The 25,802-nt window shown below is 36.3% G+C and overlaps 2 protein-coding genes across 5 annotated transcripts in view; one reads left to right on the forward strand and one right to left on the reverse strand.

Moving 5' to 3' along the window:
* Positions 1 to 489: 489 nt before the first annotated feature.
* Positions 490 to 6,525, reverse strand: LOC131948711 (protein FAM76A). The gene is made up of 9 exons (XM_059310378.1): positions 6,303 to 6,525; positions 5,515 to 5,579; positions 5,295 to 5,355; positions 4,905 to 5,054; positions 4,228 to 4,694; positions 3,966 to 4,061; positions 3,169 to 3,313; positions 2,948 to 3,049; positions 490 to 2,543 (listed from the first exon to the last, which is right to left on the reverse strand). Exons 1-9 carry the CDS (start codon positions 6,381 to 6,383, stop codon positions 2,451 to 2,453), a joined length of 1,260 nt encoding a protein of 419 aa, XP_059166361.1. The 5' UTR covers positions 6,384 to 6,525; the 3' UTR covers positions 490 to 2,450.
* Positions 6,526 to 16,979: 10,454 nt separating this feature from the next.
* The window catches only part of LOC131948740 (centrosomal protein of 57 kDa), a 36,227-nt gene continuing 27,404 nt past the window's right edge, over positions 16,980 to 25,802 (forward strand). For 3 of the 4 annotated variants that reach the window (XM_059310416.1, XM_059310418.1, XM_059310417.1), the window contains exon 1: positions 16,980 to 17,443. In XM_059310416.1, coding sequence (XP_059166399.1) covers positions 17,423 to 17,443 — 21 coding nt within the window. In that variant the 5' untranslated portion in view covers positions 16,980 to 17,422. Of the gene's footprint in view, positions 17,444 to 24,958; positions 25,095 to 25,802 lie in introns of those variants that run through there. The other variant, XM_059310419.1, reaches the window with a different exon arrangement.

The following is a 25,802-nucleotide window of genomic DNA, read 5'->3' on the forward strand; positions in this document are numbered from 1 at the left end:
ATCATGGAGTTTACTCAGAATTAATATTAAACTTAATGTACTTGGCCAAATTGGATTTCAATATATCTAATTTAGTGTACTTGGCCAAATAGGATTACAGTTATTTTTGATTTAGTGTACTTGGCCAAATTGGATTTCAATATATCTAATTTAGTGTACTTGGCCAAATAGGATTACAGTATATTTGATTTAGTGTTCATGGTCAAATTGGATGACACTAGTATATTTGATTTAGTGTTCTTGGCCAAATTAGATGACACTAGTATATTTGATTTAGTGTTCTTGGCCAAATTAGATGACACTAGTATATTTGATTTAGTGTTCTTTACCAAATAGGATTACAGACTTCTTTTTACTCATCTCCTAGCAACTTAACACAACTGTCAGTAGTTAGTTAATTATTTGTATATTCCATTAGGTAATAGTTGAAAATATGCTAAAAGCTTGACTGTTCAGTACAGTAATGACTTGGATAGCAAAACAAAATCATAACTGGGAAGTAATTTTAATATCTTTAGTTGCCTCTCATGAGAACATCTGCCAGTTAAGTAGTTCTTTTTCTAAATTGTCACATTTTGTACATCTTCCCATGAATTAAGTGGCAAAAAATAGGATTTAAACTCATTTTATTGCACTACTTTCAGACATTAATCATTCATTTGATTCATACTCTTCATAATACATTTTATTTAAAACAATTGAAGTTAGAACTGACAAACATTATGTGCAACACAATGTTCTAACTAAACTCCACACTAGTATAAACAGGTCATTTCCCAAAATGTCTGCATCATCTGACATCACTAGCTTTTGTAGCAGAGCAGTCAAATACAAACCTTTTTATTGATCATATCAAAACTATAAAAAAAAACCCATTAAACTAGGTGTTTTCTTTGAATTGACAAACTAGGACAATATGTGTGAGGCTATGGTGGCCGCTCAAACAAGTGTGTACTACAACATGAAATCATGCACAAGGGGCTAATTTATACGGCTGACTTTTAAACCAAGTAAACACTGAACTATCTCAGAAATTAAAACTTATCAAATCTGTAAAAATTGGTATAAAAATATATTTCATTAAAACGCTGTTAACAAACAAAATGGGAAGATTTAAAAATATAAATCATAGACTATTTTAAAGCCATGTAGAACAAAATCTAAAAAATAAAAATCAACTAACTATTATGAAAACTTGAGGTGGTCGTTTGTAAATAATTTACTAAATAAACATTTTACATAATGTACCTTTAAAGTTGCTTTAAAGAGCTAAATAAAAGCATGAATGTATACGAACATTATTATCATGCTTACATTTTTATAGACAATTATTTAAAAACATTAACAATATTTATAAAGTAATAACTTTTCAAAGCCACCTCAGATGACACAATGGGTAACACAGGTAACATTAAAATTGCTTCAATGTAAAGCAGCAAAAAAATATATAACACATAAAAGTACTTTCAGTAGCAGAACAAAATAATGACAACAGCAATTTTTTTTAAAAATTACAAAAAACTCTTTAAAAACATAGGTAATACATAGCATTTCTCTCTTTCAAATAGATTTATTTTACAATTGCTAAATTCATTATTTTCTGAAAGTTATTGTTTAAGATCTAGATTATATATTTGGTAGTAATAATCTGTTACACATTTGAGGAAATATTTGTTATCAAATTAACTTTAAATGAAATAAACCCCAGCCCATGTTAGAACTGGCCCTTGTAGTAAAAACAAAGTAGTCAGAGACAAACACAAATAAAGTCCTCCTGACTAAATCAACAACAGTTCTGAACCAGCAAGACTGCACTATTTCACAAGCATTCCTTCCTGCTAAAAATATCAGTTTAGAAGTTACAAGAAACTCATAACGCAGGGCTTTAAACTTCAACACAACTCATGCTCATCAATGTCTAAGCACTTGCATATAAAAATGTCCACCATTAAAGAGCAACTATAACATGCCCATCACGTTCTTCTTACATAAAAAATATTACAGACTAAAATGTACAGTAAAAAGTAATAACCTGCACATGAACCATTTATTTCTTATTGCTCACATTAGTCGAGAAATGTAGAATTACCACTACACATTTAAAAAAACAATTTTGATTAAATATCAATGCATTAGCAAGATACTAATTCCATTGCCTGTTTAAAACTTGCTTCATAAGCTAGGTGTAAAAAAACATGTCAAACCAATGGATTCAATCTCAAACATTCAGTACAGATGACATAAGTCCTAGATGCCCAGTAGTTCTAGTTGCAGTTTCCCACAAAATGCATATACAATATCAATGTTATTTATGAAATTTAGATGTACATTAAAAATAAAAAAACTATTTTTTTTTTACATACTTTACTGCACTATTGGATCAATAATCTAGACTGTGAAAGAATTCATTATTAAATGATCAAATAGAAAACAAGTAAAATTGATATCAATTATGATGCTCCAAGGTTTAGGGAGGAAGGCTCCACAGTTTTTTTGTTTTTTGTTAAAGATGCTATTTGTCTTGTCATCTCTCGGTTCTTTATCTGTGGAAGAATTTTTTATTGGTTTAAAATTAAAAAAAAAAATCCATATGCAATAGGCTTATTTTATCTGGGGACAGATGACATGTGGTCGAGCAAGAGTGTGCATGTTAGCTCCCTTTAAGAGTAAAATCAAACAAATGTTGCCTTGTAGTTTGTTCTTGGATAAACAAAGGCTATGGAAGCAGATCCAGAAAGAAAATCTATCTGAAGTCTGGGCCGATGGGCCATAACATGATGACACAGAATACAATGAAAAACATTGCCAATTTTTAAAATTTGAACAGTAGATGCATATTTAGGGTTTGAAAAACAATACGTATTGTACTTTTTACATTCTGTTGTTTCAAATGAAAAGACAAGCAGATTTAAATCTACTATTTAGCTAAAACAAGAAAGGGTCTGACCTGCAGAGTTTCAATAGCAGTGGCATGGCCTCTCTGTAAAGCCTGAACTTTAGATCGGAACTCTTTATCATTCTCATACATCTGTGCTTTCAGTTCTGTGATCTAGAGGAATAATGAACATCTCTTTGAATGCATGTTTAACTTGTGAATCACAGTGAGTCTCTAAATACATGACAAATTATGTACTACACCATAAGGCTTAATGACATTGTTAGAATTGCCTTTTTATCTTTCTCCAACAGCTGCTGGTCTTTCCCAGCCATGAGTTTCTTCAGACTTTCAATCTGCTCCCTCAGCTGTGTGATCAGTATGACATTTTCAGAGGCTGCTGTATCAACTCCTGTTTCAGATATATTACTGCCCGTACTGGTGCAGGCAGAAAACATCATTAATAGCCATGTTAGAAATATAAATGTATAAATCAAATTTAATCAATGTACCTGACAGCTAAACATGAAGGGACACAGAACCTGATGGAACACTTCTTCTTCTGCGTTCTTAATTTTACTGTTGGAAGAGATTCCCTTTAACACAAGTATATGTGTCAACTTGTTAGGCTGTTGACTCCAATTTCAGCCTGCTTTTCTTTATTGATTTGCTTCCATTGCCTTTGTCCAACAAAGAACAAACTACAAGGCAGCAGTTGTTTGATTTTGGAGTTGTCTCTCCTAGAAGAGTGGCTGTCCCCAGCTGTCAAGTCTCATCTACCAGAGGGTTTAAACTCAAGAGTTGTCTCTCCTAGAAGAGTGGCTGTCCCCAGCTGTCAAGTCTCATCTACCAGAGGGTTTAAACTCAAGAGTTGTCTCTCCTAGAAGAGTGGCTGTCCCCAGCTGTCAAGTCTCATCTACCAGAGGGTTTAAACTCGAGACGTCTCAGTTTAGCAACCATGAGCTTTAACGGCTCAACCACGCCGACCCTCGATGGGACACTGAACTTGATGAAAAACTGAACCAGATGGAACACTGACTTCGAAGGTTTAAGGAACCTGAAGTAAGGTTGAACCTGAAGGTAAAATTACCTTTTGGGTGTAGACACAGCAGCTGTTGCTGCAACACCATTTGCAGAATTTTTCTCAGACTTCTGTTTCTTAACATCACCAGATTCATCCTCTTCTCTAGCATCATATAACAATGGCATGTGATAGATGATACATTTAAAACATGTACATGAATTTAGTCATAACATCTATCACTCAATGCACTACTTTAAAGTAAAAACATTTTTAAAAATACATAACTTAATTATCTTATGAAATTTTTATGAATGTAGTAAATGCCTACTTTGAGTGCCGCCTTTTAGAATGTGAACGATGATGGTGGTGGTGATGCTTTCTATGGTGGTGGCGATTATGAGAGCGAAGTTTTTCTTTGTCTTCCTTTACTTCCTCGTCTTCAACACTGGATGATCGCTCCTGAAAATTTGTAGCCTTTTCTGCTAACCTGTTCTCCCCTCCCTCCTGTTTAGCTTCCACTGGAGGGGTGTTACCTCGACTACTTCCACCACTGGTTGCCAATCTAGTGAGGCGCTCTAACACTGTCATGCCTTCAAATGAAGCTGATGATGACAGCCCTTGGTTAGCTAGAAAAGCTTGCCCATTATTTGTAGGTGTGTTTGATTTACTTGATGAGTCCAAGAGGGAGGATGAAGACTTGGAAGGTTTGAGAACCAAATCCTGAGACTTCCTCGTCTTGGCCAGGACTCTTTTGTATGCCTGATCACACAGCCAGCACATGAGCTTTCCATCAACCTAAACATTTTTAATAGACTGTGAATACACATCATACATAACTAAAAACATTTCTGTTGTGCACTACCAAGACTAACAAATATACCTTTAAGGACAATTATAAGACATTTATTTCTGTAATCAAAAAGATCATGTGCTCAATGTAGATGTGACTGTTAAGTAAATAGAACTTGAGGGACATCCCTATAAAATAACACATGAGATAAATACCTTTCTCCTCTCAGGGCGGTCAAAGGCACACTTAAGTTTACACTGTTCACAGACCAATGGAGGACCCCATTTCTTTTCAGAGTTTACACACCGCTGACAGCGATTCCCAATAAAAGCTGCCAGCACACTGCAGTTCTCACAGGCTGTAGGCTGGGAGTGATTAAAGGAATACATACAGCTCAATTTTTTTTTAAAGTTTTGGTTTGTGTCAGTTTAAGTTCAGAATAAAAATGGAAAAGTGTATAAAGAAATAATAGAACTAAAAAATTTAAACTAGTTATTAAAAAAAAAAATGAACATAAAAGTAACATAACTGGATTTTAGCATTTATCATAGGGTGGTTTTTAGTACTTTCTCAGTAAATAATTTAATGTTATCCTATTGCATTACCTTGCCATAGTGCTTGACATTTTGAGCACATTTGGCACAAATTGAACTTGTACTTCCTTTGCTGTAAAGTATATTCAATGTTATGTTATGATTAGCAATCCTAAAAGTAATTTCAATAGCAACTCAGTAAATTTGAAGTTATTCTATACTCTATAATTTAATCAACAAAAAAATATAAGCCTATTCATTTAGGCCTACTATTATTGTTTTTTTTTCATACCTGTTTTGTTGAAATTCTGCTCTACAGTAAGTGCACTTTACAACAGGGTAGTTGTTTCTACAATCCTGTTAAATTTTAAAAAATGAGCTGAAAACCTAATGCTGTAGCTTTTAACAAACTCAATATCAAAACATAAGAAGGCTTATGACAAAGTATTTTTGAAAGTGAGTAGGCCTACATAGTATAGGCCTAGATATTAGATAATAATTATATTGATGCTTGGTTCAGAAAAATATGCAATTTTCAATGGTAAATAAACTAAATAAAGCAAGAAATAATTCAACTCAAAATTTATTGTACATTGTTGTTTCAAGTCTAATTTCACAACAGCACAAGAAATTAATATTATCTTGAGTGATCAATGATTGCTATGTTAGTTGATTTCTTCTAATCTAAGGTTTATTTACTATTTATTTAGGTGTGGTAAATAAATAGTTTGACTATTTAAATATTAAGAGCCATTTACTCTTACTGTCCCTTACAAAAAGTTAGAGATCCTGTTAAAATGCTCATCCGCTAGTACTTAGTACGGCTAGTTGACCCCTTCCCCCCCCCCCCCCCCAACAGAAAAATGACAAATTTTACATCTAGATCTAGAATCTATTTTGAAAACTGAACATCAGTTAAATTTGGATTATACAACTATTGAATTATTAATATTAAACACATTAAACTATCCTAGATCTAAACTCAATTATGGTTTAGATCTAGTGATTTTTAAAACAGTAAGCCGAGTCGAGTACTGTTACAAGTTACAGTACTGTAGGCTAAAAATTCATTTAAAACACCTTGCACAACTGTTCTCCTTGTGAAAGTTCGTCAAATGGGTATCTCTTATGACATTTTGTACATGAAAATAATGCTGCCATTATGAAAATCAGAGCATTATTTAGTTATTCCGATAGTCTCATTTAAAAACAGACGAGTTTATTATCTTAAATACAAGTTCTAATTAAAGACGCTACTTTTAAATATCATTTAATACAATTTTTAGATTATAAGACAAACGGAAGTAACAGCATTTATGACAGTACGCATGCGTAAACCGCAAAATAAAGCTGGACTAGATTTATATCTAGCGCAACGAAAATATTAAGATACAAAGACAACTATGAACATCATTGAGCAATGTTCTTTGTCTTTAGATTCTGAACTTATATTCATTAATAACGCGGCTAATAGTCACCCATGAAAAACAGTAATTCAACTTGTTTAGCAATTAGATAAAAATCACTTGTGAGCCGAGACATTTTATCACTCCAAAAATCTAAAAAAAAAAAAGCTTTCTCGACACCCACTGAAATCAAAACATGTATCTAGATTATTGTACATTCTAGATCTAGATCTAGATCTAAGTCAGTGTAAGCCTAGCTGGTTTATCCATAAAAGATGAAACGTTAGGCTTCAAAGTGCTTCTTTCCGTTTCCACAAAGAGGTAATCTCCGTCCGCTGATCCCCGAACGAAATTTAAATTTTTTTTTATAAAAAACGTTTTAATAACAAGCTTTTATGTAATGATGCACTAAAAAGTAGAAAATAAATTATAGACTACTATTTAAATAACTATAAAGAAAAGCGTGGGTCACTTTAGTATCTATTGGATACCTTTACTAATGTTAAGGAAGACACCCACGCTTTTCTTTATAGTTATTTAAATAGTAGTCTATAATTTATTTTCTACTTTTTAGTGCATCATTACATAAAAGCTTGTTATTAAAACGTTTTTTATGAATTTTTTTTCAGTACTTTACATGTTTTATTTACAATAGAGTTACATGACTAAAAACCATTGCGCGCCTACTGAACATCACGTTCAGTAGGCGCGCAATGGTTTTTGAACGCAGCCATTACGTGATGGCGCAGTTATTGAAGGTGATGACGCGTGTGGTGTGGTTGGCTAGACATGCCTACTAATTCGGTCCAAATTTTTATTAATTCATAAAAAATTAATTAGGCATCCAATTAAGTCAAATTTAGTTTCAGATTGCATTGTCTTCATGTCTTGACCCACGTGTCAAATGTGAATCGTATCGGTCAAGTAGAACTGTCCGAATTTTCACTCCTGCGTTTCTATCTAGACAGACAGACAGAGGAAGTGAGTTAAATAAAAGCTGGTAAAAAAAATTCATAAAAAAAATTCATAAAAAAAAAATTCATAAAAAACGTTTTAATAACAAGCTTTTATGTAATGATGCACTAAAAAGTAGAAAATAAATTATAGACTACTATTTAAATAACTATAAAGAAAAGCGTGGGTCATTTTTGTGTTAGATTGTCAAACACTGACGAGGAGCCACATTGGTTGTTAACAGTCTTTATTTACAGCCATGAAGGAAAGAGGAAGAGGAAGTACAATGCACAAGGGACATCACTCAAGATAACAATATAAATATAATACTAATACAGAAGAGTGAGTTCCCTTGACCTCACAATTATCTCAATCTATTACATCCCTTTACCCTTAGAACACAATAACACATCTCTCAATAGAACAATTGATAGTATCCTAAAATCACCAATTATATTGTAACATGAACACTATGGTAGATTACATCCTTACAAACAATGCACAATATGCCACAACATAATCAAGATACAAAACAATGATGTCAAAGTCCTTTTGACCTTTAAAATCATAGGTCTAACTTATTTGGGACTTTGATTGTCCTGCTTGACCTTCTCAGTGGCTTTTGATTTGGTGACTCAAGATTCTGACCATTTGGGATTCTCTATCTCAGGAGGTCTAGGATTTAAATCATTAACTCCAGAATTTACATTTTCTGACTCCAGACAACTTGGTTCACTCATATCAACAGAACTTGGTTGTGGAACAAACTGAGTTGGTGTGAACTGATCAGACTTGGTGGGATTGACAGATTCACACTTATTATCTGTACAACTTATTTTTAACTGGTCTGCATATCTACGGACAATAAGTCCATCATTTGTTTTTACTTTATAAGACACAGGTCCTGTACATTGAACTATTTGACCTGGTATCCATTTTTCCTTTCTCCCATAATTTCTTAGATACACATTATCATTAACTGCAAATTCTCTTTCAATGGATGATTTGTCATGATTTACTTTTTGTGTATGTTGATGTTGGGAAACAGACCTTTGAACAGTTGGATGTAGTAGGTCAAGATGAGTTTTAATTTTCCTACCACATAGCAATTCACATGGTGCAACACCTGTTGTTATATGAGGAGTTGTGCGGTATTTGGCCAATAACCTGTTTACTCTTTCATTGTCACCTTTAGCTTCTTCTGTTTGGTATTTACCTTTGATGTTACCCTTTTAGTTTCTTTTAGTTTCTGTAAGTGCTAATGATGTTAGCAAAGTTGTTTGATGATCACATTCCTTCTTACTAATGTATTCTCTTTAAAACATTTGAAATTGCCATATCACCATACTCATTTATTAAGTTACAAATACTTTGTTTAGGCAACTCTGACTGATAATGGACTGCATCTTCTCCATCTTTTATATTATCTTCACAAAGGGTTTTAATTTCTTATTTTATATGGCCTTAAGTCATCATTCACAGACTCTTCAGGCCAACCATTCATACAGTGCTCATATACTTTTATTAAGCACTCATCTTTTTGTGTTTCTCTTTTAATATCATTCACATTTATATTGGAGTTATCCATGATAGTGAAGAGAACAAATACATCTTCTGGTACATAGCTCAGGCTTTAGTTTTTTAAAGGTAATCTACTAAGACTATCTGCACTATTCTCAGATCCAGGTTTGTATTTCAATTCATAATTGTATGCAGTTAGTGTGATAGCCCATCTTTGAATTCTTGGTGAGGCATGCTCAGGTAGGGTTTTGTTTTCTCCAAATAAACCTAGCAATGGTTTATGATCTGTAAAGATGGTGAACTTCCTACCAAACAGAAACTTATGAAATTTCTTAACACCAAAAATGATGCCTAAGCCTTCCCTATCTAACTGAGAATAATTTTTCTCAGCCTGGTTCAAAGATCTACTGGCAAAAGCAATGGGTCTGTCACCCTTCTCATCCATGTGGGACAAGACTGCTCCTACACCATCTGGTGAAGCATCACATGTTAATATAAGTCTTTTCCCTGGGTCATAGTGAGTTAGTAAGGTGTCAGAAGACAAAGCCTCTTTTGCTGTATTAAAAGCAGTATCTTGTTGTTTACCCCAGTGCCAAGTTGCATTTTTCTGTAGCAGCTTGTACAGTGGTGATAGTTTACCAGACAGATTTCCTATGAACTTTGCATAGTAATTTATTAAGCCCAAAAAAGCTCTTAGTTGTTGGGTATTTTCAGGTTTTGGTGCTTCTTTAATGGCTTTTGTTTTCTCAGGTTGAGGTCTGATGCCTTGCTTGCTTAATATATAACCAAGAAAACTAATTTCTGTCAACATGAATTGACATTTATCTTTGTTTATCTTTAAACCTTTTTCACCAACAATTTTCAATACTTTATCAAGTGTTTTAAGATGTTCAGTGTCATTCTTACCAGTTATGTACACATTGTCAAAGTACACACAAACATTTGGAATATCCTTAAAAATACTGTCCATGACAGCTTGGAAAATTCCAGGGCTACATGATATGCCAAAACATAGTCTTTCATATTGGTAGAGTCCTTTATGTGTGTTTATTGTCGTATAGACTTTTGAATCTGGATGCAGTTCTAGTTGAGTGTAAGCATGACTAAAGTCTAATTCAGTGAATTTGTCTCCTCCTGCCAAATTCAAAGAAATTTCATCAATGTTACGTATAGGGTACCTATTTAGCTCTATTTGCTTATTCAGTGTAGTTTTGTAATCTCCACAAATTCTTATAGAACCATCCTTCTTTAACACTGGCACAATGGGCGTTGCCCAATCGGAATAGTCTACCTTCTTTATAATGCCATTAGATTCCAATCTACTTAGCTCATTTTCAATTTTATTCCTCATTGCATAAGGTGGAACTCTAGCTTTGCAGTATCTTGGATTTGTGTCTTTAATGCTTAACTTCACTGTTCTATCATTTAGTAATCCAGAGTTACCAAAAGCACATTTATTTTCAGATATAACTCTATCTAGTGAAGTAAGACTAGATTCTTTTACATTCTTCAATGAACAAATACTCTCCCAATTTAACTTAAGATCACTTAACCAGTTCCTACCTAGTAATGGTGGTCCATTTCCTTCAACTACAAGAAGAGGAAGTTTAACACTTTGACCATTATAACTTACGTGAACCATACACTCTCCTATTACCGGAACATTGTCACCAGTGTATGTTGTTAAACACTTGTGACATGGCTGTAGAGGCACTGATCCTCCTGTGACAGCGTCAAAATCTTTCTTTGTTATGACTGTTAGAGATGCTCCAGTGTCAAGTTGGAAGCTGATGCTCTTACCGTTGATATAAACTGGTACATTGATGGGAGCATGACTTATTGATTTCACAGAGAACAGGTTGAAATCCGGCTGCGAATCAGTTTGAGCATTTTCACTGGTAGAGTGGTTCATTGGTTGGGTTAGGTAGTCTTGGTGAGAGTTAACATAGTGCTGCCTTTGGTTGCGGTACTGTCTTGACTGGCTAGATTTAGCAACAGACGAAGACTTTGCAAAGCAGGCCTTGGCAATGTGACCTTGCTTACTGCACTTATAACAAGTTGCAGACTTGAACTTGCACCGATGAGATGCATGGGGACCTTTGCATCGATGACATTTTTGATAATTATTACTAGATTTAGATCTAGGATTTGAACGAGCAGGCTGTTTAGCATAAGTTGGAATGCTCTGATGGGGTTGATGTTTATTGACTAACCTGCTGTTTACTGCATGGATCTCTGAAGGTGCTAAAGATCTCGCCGCATCAGATGACTGCTGGAATGACATTGCAAGTTGTATTGCTTTTTCTAATGTTAGATCTGACTCGAGCAGCAACTTTCTTTGAATATCAGGGCTGTTTACACCTGTCACAAACTTTTCACATAGTCTGTCAGACAGCGTATCGCCGAATTCACAAAATTCACTTAAATGACGTAAAGCAGCAACATATTCTGATATTGACTCGTTTGGTTGACGGGTCCTACTGTCAAATCTAGCTCTACATAGAAACTTTGATGGTACAGGCGCATGGTGGTCTGTTAGCAATTTTCTCAGCTCGTTAAAGCTCTTGGTAGTTAGACTAGCTGGTGCGCATAAGTCTTTTAGTAGCCTAAATTGTTGAGGCCCTATGACTGTTAACAAAACAGCTCTCTTTTTGGCTTCTATCGTCACGTTGTTTGCTTCAAAGTAAAAGCTTAACCTATCTAGGTAATCTTGAATGATTTCATCATTCGCATCAAATTCTTTTATTTGGCCATACAGCGTCATTATTCTAGAAATACTTAGCTAATAAGCTCTAGCAAACCTCTTTTTTGAATAATTAGGTGCTCTTTCTAGTGGATTATTTATCCCATCCTCGTCGCCAATGTGTTAGATTGTCAAACACTGACGAGGAGCCACATTGGTTGTTAACAGTCTTTATTTACAGCCATGAAGGAAAGAGGAAGAGGAAGTACAATGCACAAGGGACATCACTCAAGATAACAATATAAATATAATACTAATACAGAAGAGTGAGTTCCCTTGACCTCACAATTATCTCAATCTATTACAATTTTAGTATCTATTGGATACCTTTACTAATGTTAAGGAAGACACCAACGCTTTTCTTTATAGTTATTTAAATAGTAGTCTATAATTTATTTTCTACTTTTTAGTGCATCATTACATAAAAGCTTGTTATTAAAACGTTTTTTATGAATTTTTTTTCAGTACTTTACATGTTTTATTTACAATAGAGTTACATGACTAAAAACCATTGCGCGCCTACTGAACATCACGTTCAGTAGGCGCGCAATGGTTTTTGAACGCAGCCATTGAAGCTATTGAAGGTGATGACGCGTGTAGTGTGGTTGGCTAGACATGCCTACTAATTCGGTCCAAATTTTTATTAATTCATAAAAAATTAATTAGGCATCCAATTAAGTCAAATTTAGTTTCAGATTGCATTGTCTTCATGTCTTGATCCACGTGCCAACTGTGAATCGTATCGGTCAAGTAGAACTGTCCGAATTTTCACTCCTGCGTTTCCGTCAAGACAGACAGACAGAGGAAGTGAGTTAAATAAAAGCTTGTAAAAACGTTTTAATAACAAGCTTTTATGTAATGATGCACTAAAAAGTAGAAAATAAATTATAGACTACTATTTAAATAACTATAAAGAAAAGCGTGGGTCACTTTAGTATCTATTGGATACCTTTACTAATGTTAAGGAAGACACCCACGCTTTTCTTTATAGTTATTTAAATAGTAGTCTATAATTTATTTTCTACTTTTTAGTGCATCATTACATAAAAGCTTGTTATTAAAACGTTTTTTATGAATTTTTTTTTCAGTACTTTACATGTTTTATTTGCAATAGTATTACAAGACTAAAAACCATTGCGCGTATATTGAAGGTGATAGCGCAGCTATTAAACCTGATTGAACGTGATGACGTATGTGGTGTGGTTGGCTAGACATGCCTACTAATTCGGTCCAAATTTTAATTAATTCATAAAAAATTAATTAGGCATCCAATTAAGTCAAATTTAGTTTCAGATTGCATTGTCTTCATGTCTTGACCCACGTGCCAACTGTGAATCGTATCGGTCAAGTAGAACTGTCCGAATTTTCACTCCTGCGTTTCCGTCTAGACTGACGACTGACGAGGAAGTGAGTTAAATAAAAGCTTGTAAAAAAAATTCATAAAAAAAAATTCATAAAAAACGTTTTAATAACAAGCTTTTATGTAATGATGCACTAAAAAGTAGAAAATAAATTATAGACTACTATTTAAATAACTATAAAGAAAAGCGTGGGTCACTTTAGTATCTATTGGATACCTTTACTAACGTTAAGGAAGACACCCACGCTTTTCTTTATAGTTATTTAAATAGTAGTATATAATTTATTTTCTACTTTTTAGTGCATCATTACATAAAAGCTTGTTATTAAAACGTTTTTTATGAATTTTTTTTCAGTACTTTACATGTTTTATTTACAATAGAGTTACATGACTAAAAACCATTGCGCGCCTACTGAACATCACGTTCAGTAGGCGCGCAATGGTTTTTGAACGCAGCCATTGAAGCTATTGAAGGTGATGACGCGTGTGGTGTGGTTGGCTAGACATGCCTACTAATTCGGTCCAAATTTTAATTAATTCATAAAAAATTAATTAGGCATCCAATTAAGTCAAATTTAGTTTCAGATTTCATTGTCTTCATGTCTTGACCCACGTGCTAACTTTGAATCGTATCGGTCAAGTAGAACTGTCCGAATTTTCACTCCTGCGTTTCCGTCTAGACTGACGACTGACGACTGACGACAGAGGAAGTGAGTTAAAAAAATTCATAAAAAACGTTTTAATAACAAGCTTTTATGTAATGATGCACTAAAAAGTAGAAAATAAATTATAGACTACTATTTAAATAACTATAAAGAAAAGCGTGGGTCACTTTAGTATCTATTGGATACCTTTACTAATGTTAAGGAAGACACCCACGCTTTTCTTTATAGTTATTTAAATAGTAGTCTATAATTTATTTTCTACTTTTTAGTGCATCATTACATAAAAGCTTGTTATTAAAACGTTTTTTATGAATTTTTTTTCAGTACTTTACATGTTTTATCTACAATAGAGTTACATGACTAAAAACCATTGCGCGCCTACTGAATATCACGTTCAGTAGGCGCGCAATGGTTTTTGAACGCAGCCATTACGTGGTCGTGATGGCGCAGCTATTGATGACGCGTGTGGTGTGGTTGGCTAGACATGCCTACTAATTCGGTCCAAATTTTAATTAGTTCATAAAAAATCAATTAGGCATCCAATTAAGTCAAATTTAGTTTCAGATTGCATTGTCTTCATGTCTTGACCCACGTGCCAACTGTGAATCGTGTCGGTCAAGTAGAACTGTCCGAATTTTCACTCCTGCGTTTCCGTCTAGACTGACGACTGACGACGACTGACGACAGAGGAAGTGAGTTAAATAAAAGCTTGTAATAAAAGCTTGTAAAAACGTTTTAATAACAAGCTTTTATGTAATGATGCACTAAAAAGTAGAAAATAAATTATAGACTACTATTTAAATAACTATAAAGAAAAGCGTGGGTCACTTTAGTATCTATTGGATACCTTTACTAATGTTAAGGAAGACACCCACGCTTTTCTTTATATATATATATATATATATATATATATATATATATATATATATATATATATATATATATATATATATATATATATATATAGGGGGCTAAAAACAATTTTTTGCGGGGTGGCCCTTTTTTTCTAGTTCCGCCACTGGCTACGCCTCTGTTTTTAGGCATTTAAAAGTAGCCGAGTACGGATATATTAAAAGTAGCATGTCATTTAGTGGTATTAAAGTTTAGGCAAGACATAAGACATAGCAAAATTTCGCTGAAAATAGAAGTTATTGAAAGAGTGTATATAAAAGCGATAATAAGACACGAGTGACTTGACGAGGGAGAACCTGGTTCGAACATGGTGCTAAGTTCGTTCTTGCATTGGTCGGATATTTAGCTACTGAAGTTACAGCTAATTCAGTTGTTAGCTGAAGTTGACACAATAATCAAAACAACGTTTGTGTGTGTCATACTAGTTAGGACAAAATTCAACAAGACCGTAACATGATTTGAATACTGTGGAGGGCCCTTAAATTTTATTTCTAAAAGTAGGCGGACATAGTTTAAGGTTTGTCCATAAGTGTCGTTTAGCTATTTTTTATGTCCCCACCCCCCAATGCACTCCCGTCGTCATACAGCACATGACATTATAGTCTTGCCTGCCTTTCCTAAAATAACCGAAACCGAAACAAAATTCAGAATTCTTTTTTTACAATTAAAATAAACCGGGAGTGATCTCCCATAAACTTTCTCGAATATTCTTATATAAAACAACAGGGGATGGGAACTCGGGATATAGACATTATTTTTAATCCATTTTAAATACTTAAACTTTTTAAAATAGAATAAAATCTCGTAGAAAAAAAGAATTGCACACCAGTAAACGCCAAATAAAGATGTTCATAATAGTGCGCAATATTATTAGTACTTTATAAATTTACATGCGTTTTTGAGAAATCGGAAATAGCGTAAATTAGTACTTCCGGTCAACGGAAATTACTCAAAATTTGACAGAAGGTAGAGAATTAGATCTTTTACTTACATGTGAAATTTCATTTAACTATTTGAAATAGTACTCAAGTTGTAGGCTTTTGAAAAATTCAAAGTAGAAACAGTACCACTTCCGGTTATCGGAAATCGCTCAAAAGTTGATACGGATCAACGATTTTGATAAAATATATGAAATTTATCAACCTAGCTGTAACGGTACTCAAGTTATCGTGTTTACACACACACAGACACACACACACACAGACACTCAGACATACGGACAAGATTGCAAAATTAAGTTTTTCCGTATCAGTGAGGTGTAAAACGTCGAGATTCGTAAAAATCTCGATTTTTTTGCACGATTACAAGACTTTCTCTATACTTCGTATATACGAGAAAGTAAAAAAAAAGTTAGTACAAGTAAGCAAACTGTTATAAAAGTTAGCTGCGTGAAATTCTTAGATAGTGTACGGGTTTTCGGAGCGCCATTGACTGTTTAAAGGAACATCATGGAGACCATTATTCAATTATTTAATGGAGTGTTATGGGCCCCTTTTTGAATATTTAAAGGAGTGTTATGGGCCTCTAGTTAAATGAGTGTTTTTTTTAGTGGGCCTGTCTTTATGGGCTTCTACCATTTAAAAGGCGTTATGGATTGGAGGCCCCATTTGACTATTTAAACGAGCTTTATGGACATCGCTATTCGATTATTCAATGGTGTGATATGGGCGCCCTATTCGTCGATTAAAAGCAGAGTTAAGGATCCCCAGGCTTTAGACCAGTGGCGTAGCGAGGTCGGGTGTCACCCGGTGCGGCACTTAATGGTGTCACCCCCCCCCAGAGGCATAGAGACCCTTCCCAGGGACAAACTTTCAAATTTTTGATTTGCACCCCCCCCTCGAGTTTTCGATTTGCACCCCCCCCTCAAACTTTCGATTTGCACCCCCCCCCTCGAGTTTTCGATTTGCACCCCCCCCCCCCCCTCAAACTTTCGAATTGCACCCCCCTCGAGTTTTTCTCTATATATTTTGCTATTTTTTGCCTTGGTGTCACCCCCCTAAATGGTGTCACCCGGTGCGGTCCGCACCCCCCGCCCCCCCCTCGCTACGCCCCTGCTTTAGACTTTAGTTGACTCTTTGAGACAAAATTCGTCCTATCCAAAAATTATATTTTTTAATTATCCAATCGAATTTAGCCTACATAGTCCATTTCCGCATTCATAGAAATCCTAAACATTTGTAAAAAAGAGTTATCCTTTACTCAAATAATAAACATTAGATTTGAATGGTCCTGTTTTACTTGTTTTGGATCAATGTTCATAGACCTTTACGTTTAAATTTAAATAAGATCTAATCTAGACATGATTTACGTTTAAATTTAAATAAGATCTAATCTAGATATAGATCTAAATGTTATATAATATTATATAAGCTTAACCAAAACATCTCAAGTACTCGATTTATTCAGTTCAGTCAGTGACTCAGTGTTTCACTCAAAATCACTGTTTCTGTAGTAATTTTAAATTTAACTAGTCTAGTCAAGTCTAGTGTAATCTCAGAGTAATCTGTGGTGACAATTCAAAATTATTATTTGATTATTTGGCTTGGGCCTAGATCTAGACTCTAGCATCCTAGATCAGACTACTTAAGAGACAGAAGAATTCTAGATATTCTCTTTAAAAAGGTGCCCTTTCGTGTCTTATGGAACCAGCTTTTTTAAAGGTAGGAAAATCAAAATATATTATTAATTATTTAGGGTAATCTATTGTTTTATTACGTAAAATCGCCCGCGGACTAATGTTAATGTATGGAAAAGTTACCTCATTGTTAAGGCTTTAATAGAAGTATATTGTGATATATTTGTGTCAAATAATAAATATTATAGATAAATGAATAATAAACCTAAATCAATGGCTAAATATTAAATAATAAATATATATCAATATAGTTCAATATATAGGCAAGAAATTAACTTTAAACAGCAGTGTTTGCAAGCAGGATTTGCTATAAAAAGTATATAAAAAGCAGCCATATGTAAGTTAGAGTGGCTTCCCCTGAATCTCGCGCTATAAGTATAAAAAAAAAAAACTTAAACAAGATGGCTGCTATAGTAAATGAGCATGGTTGCATCTGTTGGAAACATCGCTAGTCTTCATTTATTGCTGAAACATTTTTGTATTTTTCAAAACATAAATCCTCCTCAAAATGTGAAATAATTATTAAAATTTAAAGAGTCACCTGTTTTTCACATTACTAGTCGCGGGCGATTTTATGTACCTAAAACGATAGATTACCATATTTAGGCTTAAAGATTAAGTTTTAAATCTAGTGTATAAAATAGAGTAGACACTTTTTTTAATCTGCCTGGAGTTCAAGACTGAAGTCTTAAGTGATGTAAACTAAGTAATGACTTGCTTAAGTTCTCAACTATCTAGCTTTACTTTAGGAAGGCCAAGTGGTCGAGGCTATTCGGAAATATTCCCAGCCAACGGGGAATATCTAGGCTATAGGCCCTATATTACAGCTGTTCCTAGTCACCTATAATTTCATGTCACTATATGACATATGACCAGAGAAGGAGATATGTTTAGAGAGCAGTGCAGTCTTTTGTTACATTTTATGAGAAAAAATATTAGTTTATAGCAAGCAGTTTAAATTTATGTTCATAATTATAGTTATTACAGTCTATTAGTCTATAGATCAGTGGTTCTTAACCTAGGTTCAACCAAACTTCAGGGGATCAATGTAGGTCTAGACAAAAACCAGACTCATGATTTGCAATCATATTTTGTTAGTGCTGACGCTAAAACTAGTGTCTGAAGCAGGCAACTATTCAAATATGACAGTGCAAAAGCATGACATAATAATAAAGTAATACGTGCCCAAAGCGAGATACTACATTTCAGTTTAGTGATATTTCTTTATTGTGAAACCTTTGATGTAATGGCACACATACATCACGAAAAGTGTCCATGCCACATATACAGTTGCGCATTGATCCTGCATATGTGTGTGATGAATAGGCTTTTTATTTCTATATTTTGGCCCAGTAGTTGACTTGATGGTATGTCGTAATAGTTTAATCCCTTCATACTATGGTGAGCAAAAAAGCTAGTATCAGACGAATATTTGTGTACAATAATTTGATTCTTGATAGTTCGGAACTTGATGAGAGTCAGTGCTGTCCTTTCTGCATGATTTTAAGTCACACTGATTTTCAGTTAATATTCACTAGTATATTTCTTTCTTTGAACACAGTGATGTTGATGCATGGTTCGTTTATGCACCAGTAAAATATATACCTTTATTTTAAATTAGAAAAGAATCACACTTTATTTTTAATACTAAAAAGATTTGGTGAATACGCTTGTGAAGCTGGTGGGGTACCTCTAAAATGCTTAAGAACCACTACTATAGATATATGTTATGTAGACTAAATGATGTAATAATTACACACGCTAATAAGTAGGCTAATAGTAAAAGTTCTAGTATTCCTAATTTTAAAATTAATAAAATATGCATCACTTGTGGAGGTCACAATGCTATTCAATTACTATTTTAAAATTAAAATGGATTAAAGTTCATGTGAACTAGCATTGAGTTTTAATCAGTTATCTTTTCATTATTAATGCTTCAATAGCAATTTTCACAAGTAATTTCTTATTTCATTGCTGATGAAAATTGAGGGGTTTCTGGAACTGCAGATATACATTGCAATCATGTCATAAACGCAAAGAAATTGTATTTCTACAATTCAAATTTAAAATAAATAATTAAAAAAAAACACATTCTTTTGTGAATAATAGCTAAAAATAAAATAAATTTTTTCGAACAACACCCAAATGGAAGCAAGCATTTAATGGGTTCTGATCCCTACCCTCTCCCCTTTAACCTTTGAACTTCACCGTCCTGCACTGCTTTGTATACCAGTGGTAAACATATTACTCTGGACTACCTCCCACATTACAAAACTCACTAATACCTAAACTCTGAGGGTTTGTGTATGATGTCGACTGGGTAGGTAGGGACTATAGCGAGGGTCAAAGGGTGGATCGGAAGGTATGTATGTGTTTGACAAGTGTGGGGTATGTATGTGTTTGACTACAAGTGTGGGGTATGTATGTGTTTGACAACAAGTGTAGGGTATGTATGTGTTTGACTACAAGTGTGGGGTATGTATGTGTTTGACAACAAGTGTAGGGTATGCATGTGTTTGAATACAAGTGTGGGGTATGTATGTGTTTGAATACAAGTGTGGGGTATGTATGTGTTTGACTACAAGTGTGGGGTATGTATGTGTTTGACATGTGTGGGGTATGTATGTGTTTGACTACAAGTGTGGGGTATGCATGTGTTTGAATACAAGTGTGGGGTATGTATGTGTTTGAATACAAGTGTGGGGTATGTATGTGTTTGACTACAAGTGTGGGGTATGCATGTGTTTGAATACAAGTGTGGGGTATGTATGTGTTTGACTACAAGTGTGGGGTATGCATGTGTTTGAATACAAGTGTGGGGTATGCATGTGTTTGAATACAAGTGTGGGGTATGTATGTGTTTGACAAGTGTGGGGTATGCATGTGTTTGAATACAAGTGTGGGGTATGTATGTGTTTGACTACAAGTGTGGGGTATGCATGTGTTTGACTACAAGTGTGGGGTATGTATGTGTTTGAATACAAGTGTGGGGTATGTATGTGTTTGACTACAAGTGTGGGGTATGTATGTGTTTGACTACAAGTGTGGGGTATATATGTGTTTGACTACAAGTGTGGGGTATGTATGTGTTTGACATGTGTGGGGTATGTATGTGTTTGACTACAAGTGTGGGGTATGTATGTGTTTGACTACAAGTGTGGGGTATGTATGTGTTCGACAAGTGTGGGGTATGTATGTGTTTGACAACAATGGGGTATGTATGTGTTTGACAACTGTGGGGTATGTATGTGTTTGACTACAAGTGTGGGGTATGTATGTGTTTGACAACAATGGGGTATGTATGTGTTTGACAACTGTGGGGTATGTATGTGTTTGACAACTGTGGGGTATGTATGTGTTTGACTACAAGTGTGGGGTATGTATGTGTTTGACAACAATGGGGTATGTATGTGTTTGACAACTGTGGGGTATGTATGTGTTTGACAACTGTGGGTTATGAATGTGTTTGACAACTGTGGGGTATGTATGTGTTTGACTACATGTGTGGGGTATGTATGTGTTTGACTACAAGTGTGGGGTATGTATGTGTTTGACTACAAGTGTGGGGTATGAATGTGTTTGACTACAAGTGTGGGGTATGTATGTGTTTGACTACAAGTGTGGGGTATGAATGTGTTTGACTACAAGTGTGGGGTATGAATGTGTTTGACTACAAGTGTGGGGTATGTATGTGTTTGACTACAAGTGTGGGGTATGTATGTGTTTGACAACTGTGGGGTATGTATGTGTTTGACTACAAGTGTGGGGTATGAATGTGTTTGACAACTGTGGGGTATGTATGTGTTTGACTACAAGTGTGGGGTATGAATGTGTTTGACAACTGTGGGGTATGTATGTGTTTGACAACTGTGGGGTATGTATGTGTTTGACTACAAGTGTGGGGTATGAATGTGTTTGACAACTGTGGGGTATGTATGTGTTTGACAACTGTGGGGTATGTATGTGTTTGACAACTGTGGGGTATGTATGTGTTTGACTACAAGTGTGGGGTATGAATGTGTTTGACAACTGTGGGGTATGTATGTGTTTGACATGTGTGGGGTATGTATGTGTTTGACAACTGTGGGGTATGTATGTGTTTGACTACAAGTGTGGGGTATGAATGTGTTTGACAACTGTGGGGTATGTATGTGTTTGACTACAAGTGTGGGGTATGTATGTGTTTGACAACTGTGGGGTATGTATGTGTTTGACAACTGTGGGGTATGTATGTGTTTGACTACAAGTGTGGGGTATGAATGTGTTTGACAACTGTGGGGTATGTATGTGTTTGACTACAAGTGTGGGGTATGTATGTGTTTGACAACTGTGGGGTATGTATGTGTTTGACTACAAGTGTGGGGTATGTATGTGTTTGACAACTGTGGGGTATGTATGTGTTTGACAACTGTGGGGTATGTATGTGTTTGACAACTGTGGGGTATGTATGTGTTTGACAACTGTGGGGTATGTATGTGTTTGACAACTGTGGGGTATGTATGTGTTTGACAACTGTGGGGTATGTATGTGTTTGACAACTGTGGGGTATGTATGTGTTTGACAACTGTGGGGTATGTATGTGTTTGACTACAAGTGTGGGGTATGTATGTGTTTGACAACTGTGGAGGTATCACAAACTGCTTCTGGCGCTGGTGTGGAGAATGTACCGCCCCCTCCCCCCCCCTCCACACATGAGATTGATAGGGCTGAATTATGTTTTCTTTTGTTTTCTTTCTGTTGTCATGGCGACGAGTCTAGTGAACAATGCGCCATTATTGTTGCCGCCGCAAATTCGCTTTTAATATTTCCTCCCACACGAGAGTGCGACTGGTTTGGTAGGTGGTGTGTGTGTGTGGGGGGGGGGGGGGGGACCCGGTTTGGTAGGTGGTGGGGGGGGGGGCAACATTCCAGGCCCGAGGCCGTTCGTTGTTCTTCAACAGTTGCAACGGCTGTCAATTTTCTTTGATTGATGTGTTGAAGATTGTCGCGTTGTTTTCTTACGGCCCGGCCAGTCCAAACTTGGGTTTTGGAATTGAAAACAAAGTGAAAATTTTAAAGTCTTTGTCGTTCACCTTTAACACAGTGAAAACTTGAAGAAGCCGATATTTTCCACCCAACATATCAAGCGTGTTTGGTTGTGTCCCTTGGTTCAGTCTTTGGTTACAGTGTTGTGTCAGTGTGTTGACACACGTGTCACAGTCAGTGTGTTGACACATGTGTCACAGTCAGTGTGTTGACACATGTGTCACAGTTAGTGTGTTGACACACGTGTCACAGTCAGTGTGTTGACACGTCACAGTCAGTGTGTTGACACACGTGTCACAGTCCCCCCAACCGAAGACGTCACATATGGTCCCACAGATTACCACACTGACTACGTCACTGATTACGTCACTGATTACGTCACTGATTACTCACTGAAGACGTGAGGGAAATCCCCGAACGGACGTGTGAGGTGAAGAAAACAGCATTAAATGATGTTTAGTTACACTATGTCCTTGGCCAGACGACGGGGATTAGATAGCGCATTCTACCCTGTGATTCTACTTTCAGTTGGTTCTCATACTCTCTACTTTATCATGCTTTCAGTTAGTTCTCATACTTTCTACTTTATCATGCTTTCAGTTGGTTCTCATACTTTCTACTTTATCATGCTTTCAGTTAGTTCTCATACTTTCTACTTTATCATGCTTTCAGTTGGTTCTCATACTTTCTACTTTATCATGCTTTCAGTTAGTTCTCATACTTTCTACTTTATCATGCTTTTAGTTGGTTCTTATACTTTCTACTTTATCATGCTTTTAGTTGGTTCTCATACTTTCTACTTTATCATGCTTTTAGTTGGTTCTCATACTTTCTACTTTATCATGCTCTTAGTTGGTTCTCATACTTTCTACTTTATCATGCTTTTAGTTGGTTCTCATACTTTCTACTTTATCATGCTTTTAGTTGGTTCTCATACTTTCTACTTTATCATGCTTTTAGTTGGTTCTCATACTTTCTACTTTATCATGCTTTTAGTTGGTTCTCATACTTTCTACTTTATCATGCTCTTAGTTGGTTCTCATACTTTCTACTTTATCATGCTTTCAGTTAGTTCTCATACTTTCTACTTTATCATGCTTTTAGTTGGTTCCCGTAGTTTCTACTTTGTTATGTGTGATTGGCTAGCCATTTATTGAAGGCGGTACAGAAAACGAAAATGATCCCCGCAATGATATTGCCAATAAAAAAGTGTGCGAGTGTGAATAGCTTTATTTGTAGTGGATTAGCTGCACTACATTGCCAGCCTCGCCGCCATTCACGAGCAAATCTAATTTTGTTCCGCTAAAAAACATGGAGCTTTCTGGTTTTCGTTGGCTCTCATTTCAAGTGCTGGTTTTGTTTGTGCAAGTGTGTCCAAGCGTTAAAGACCACTTGAGCTGACTCAATGGCTGCCACAATTTGGTAGGCAGCCCTAGAGCAAAGCTCCTGCCGTAGGTCTATCAGTGTCATCTCCACCAGCCCTAGAGCTAAGCTCCTGCCGTAGGTCCACCAGCCCTAGAGCTAAGCTCCTGCCGTAGGTCTATCAGTGTCATCTCCACCAGCCCTAGAGTTAAGCTCCTGCCGTAGGTCCACCAGCCCTAGAGTTAAGCTCCTGCCGTAGGTCCACCAGCCCTAGAGTTAAGCTCCTGCCGTAGGTCCACCAGCCCTAGAGTTAAGCTCCTGCCGTAGGTCCACCAGCCCTAGAGTTAAGCTCCTGCCGTAGGTCCACCAGCCCTAGAGTTAAGCTCCTGCCGTAGGTCCAGCTAGATCTAGACTGTACACAACAATCTAGTCTGTACACAAATCTACGTACACGAGAGATAGTCTACAGCTGAAGAAAGTCTCTGGGCAATAAAAGCCAAGCGTCTTGTTGTCTCGCCGACTGGGGTGGGGGGGGGGGGGGGGGGGGGGGGCGGGGCGGTGCTAAAATCTCACTTGTCTGGGGGGGGGGGGCGGTGTTAAAATCTGACTTGTCGGTGAACGGAAAAAAAGTCACAGGAAAAAAAAACACAGAAAAAAAGTCACAGTTTTTGCTAGGAAAAAAAGTCACAGAAAAAAGTCACAGTGGAAAAATTTTATCGGAAAAAAAGTCACAGAAAAAAGTCACAAAAATCTTTTTAGAAATATTTTTATTAATTTGTTAACAATTGTAAATTGTGTATGTTTATTGTTGTGGGTTGTATTTTTTTATAGCATAAACCTGACTTGTCGGGGGGGGGGGGGGGCGGTGCTAAAATCTCACTTGTCTGGGGGAGGGGGGCGGTGTTAAAATCTGACTTAAAAGGTACAATTACACTAGTATTTCGCCAAACAAACTTTAAATGTAAAACTAGAGCTAAACAAACTTTAAATGTAAAACTCGGGCCAAACGAATGCTAAGTCGCAAGTAGCCGTCAGTGGCGTCACTACAGGCACCTCAACTAGCTACGACAAACCATACAGCTGTCGTAACGCTCTAGCCCCCCCCCCCCCCCCCCCCCCCCACGCTGACATACTTGCGGAAGATTTCACTTTTCACCCAGCGTAGCTCGCACCTGTGGTACCCTAGTACGTTAACATGACAGGTCTGTCACTTGTACGCTGAAATACCTGGTCACTAGTGTGTTGTCATTTGGTTCCAATTCTGTCTTGACCTACGATTTCTGGAGCAGGTAAAGTAGTGTTGTATGTGTTTTGGCCTTTTGTCCTGGTACCATTGGGTAAAGTAGTGTTGTATGTGTTTTGGCCTTTTGTCCTGGTACCATTGGGTAAAGTAGTGTTGTATGTGTTTTGACCTTTGTCCTGGTACCATTGGGTCTGTTCCTTTCTTCAAGGATTTATCCACCCGGCCACCAGGGCTCGTTCTTTTGGTGACGCTCACAATTTTTTAACGGCACATTTTTCTGTGTCGTCACCGGGTGGATCTATGGGTCACGTCACGTGGATCTATGGGTCACGTCACGTGGATCTGTGGGTCACGTCACGTGGATCTATGGGTCACGCCACGTGAATCTATGGGTCACGTCACGTGGATCTATGGGTCACGTCACGTGGATCTGTGGGTCACGTCACGTGGATCTGTGGGTCACGCCACGTGAATCTATGGGTCACGCCACGTGAATCTATGGGTCACGTCACGTGGATCTATGGGTCACGTCACGTGGATCTGTGGGTCACGTCACGTGGATCTGTGGGTCACGTTACGTGGATCTATGGGTCACGCCACGTGAATCTATGGGTCACGTCACGTGGATCTATGGGTCACGTCACGTGGATCTGTGGGTCACGTCACGTGGATCTATGGGTCACGTCACGTGGATCTGTGGGTCACGTCACGTGGATCTATGGGTCACGCCACGTGAATCTATGGGTCACGTCAC

This window comes from Physella acuta, unplaced genomic scaffold, assembly GCF_028476545.2.
Source record: "Physella acuta isolate Inbredline_101_S28 unplaced genomic scaffold, ASM2847654v3 ptg000658l, whole genome shotgun sequence".
NCBI classification, from domain to species: Eukaryota; Metazoa; Mollusca; class Gastropoda; family Physidae; genus Physella; species Physella acuta.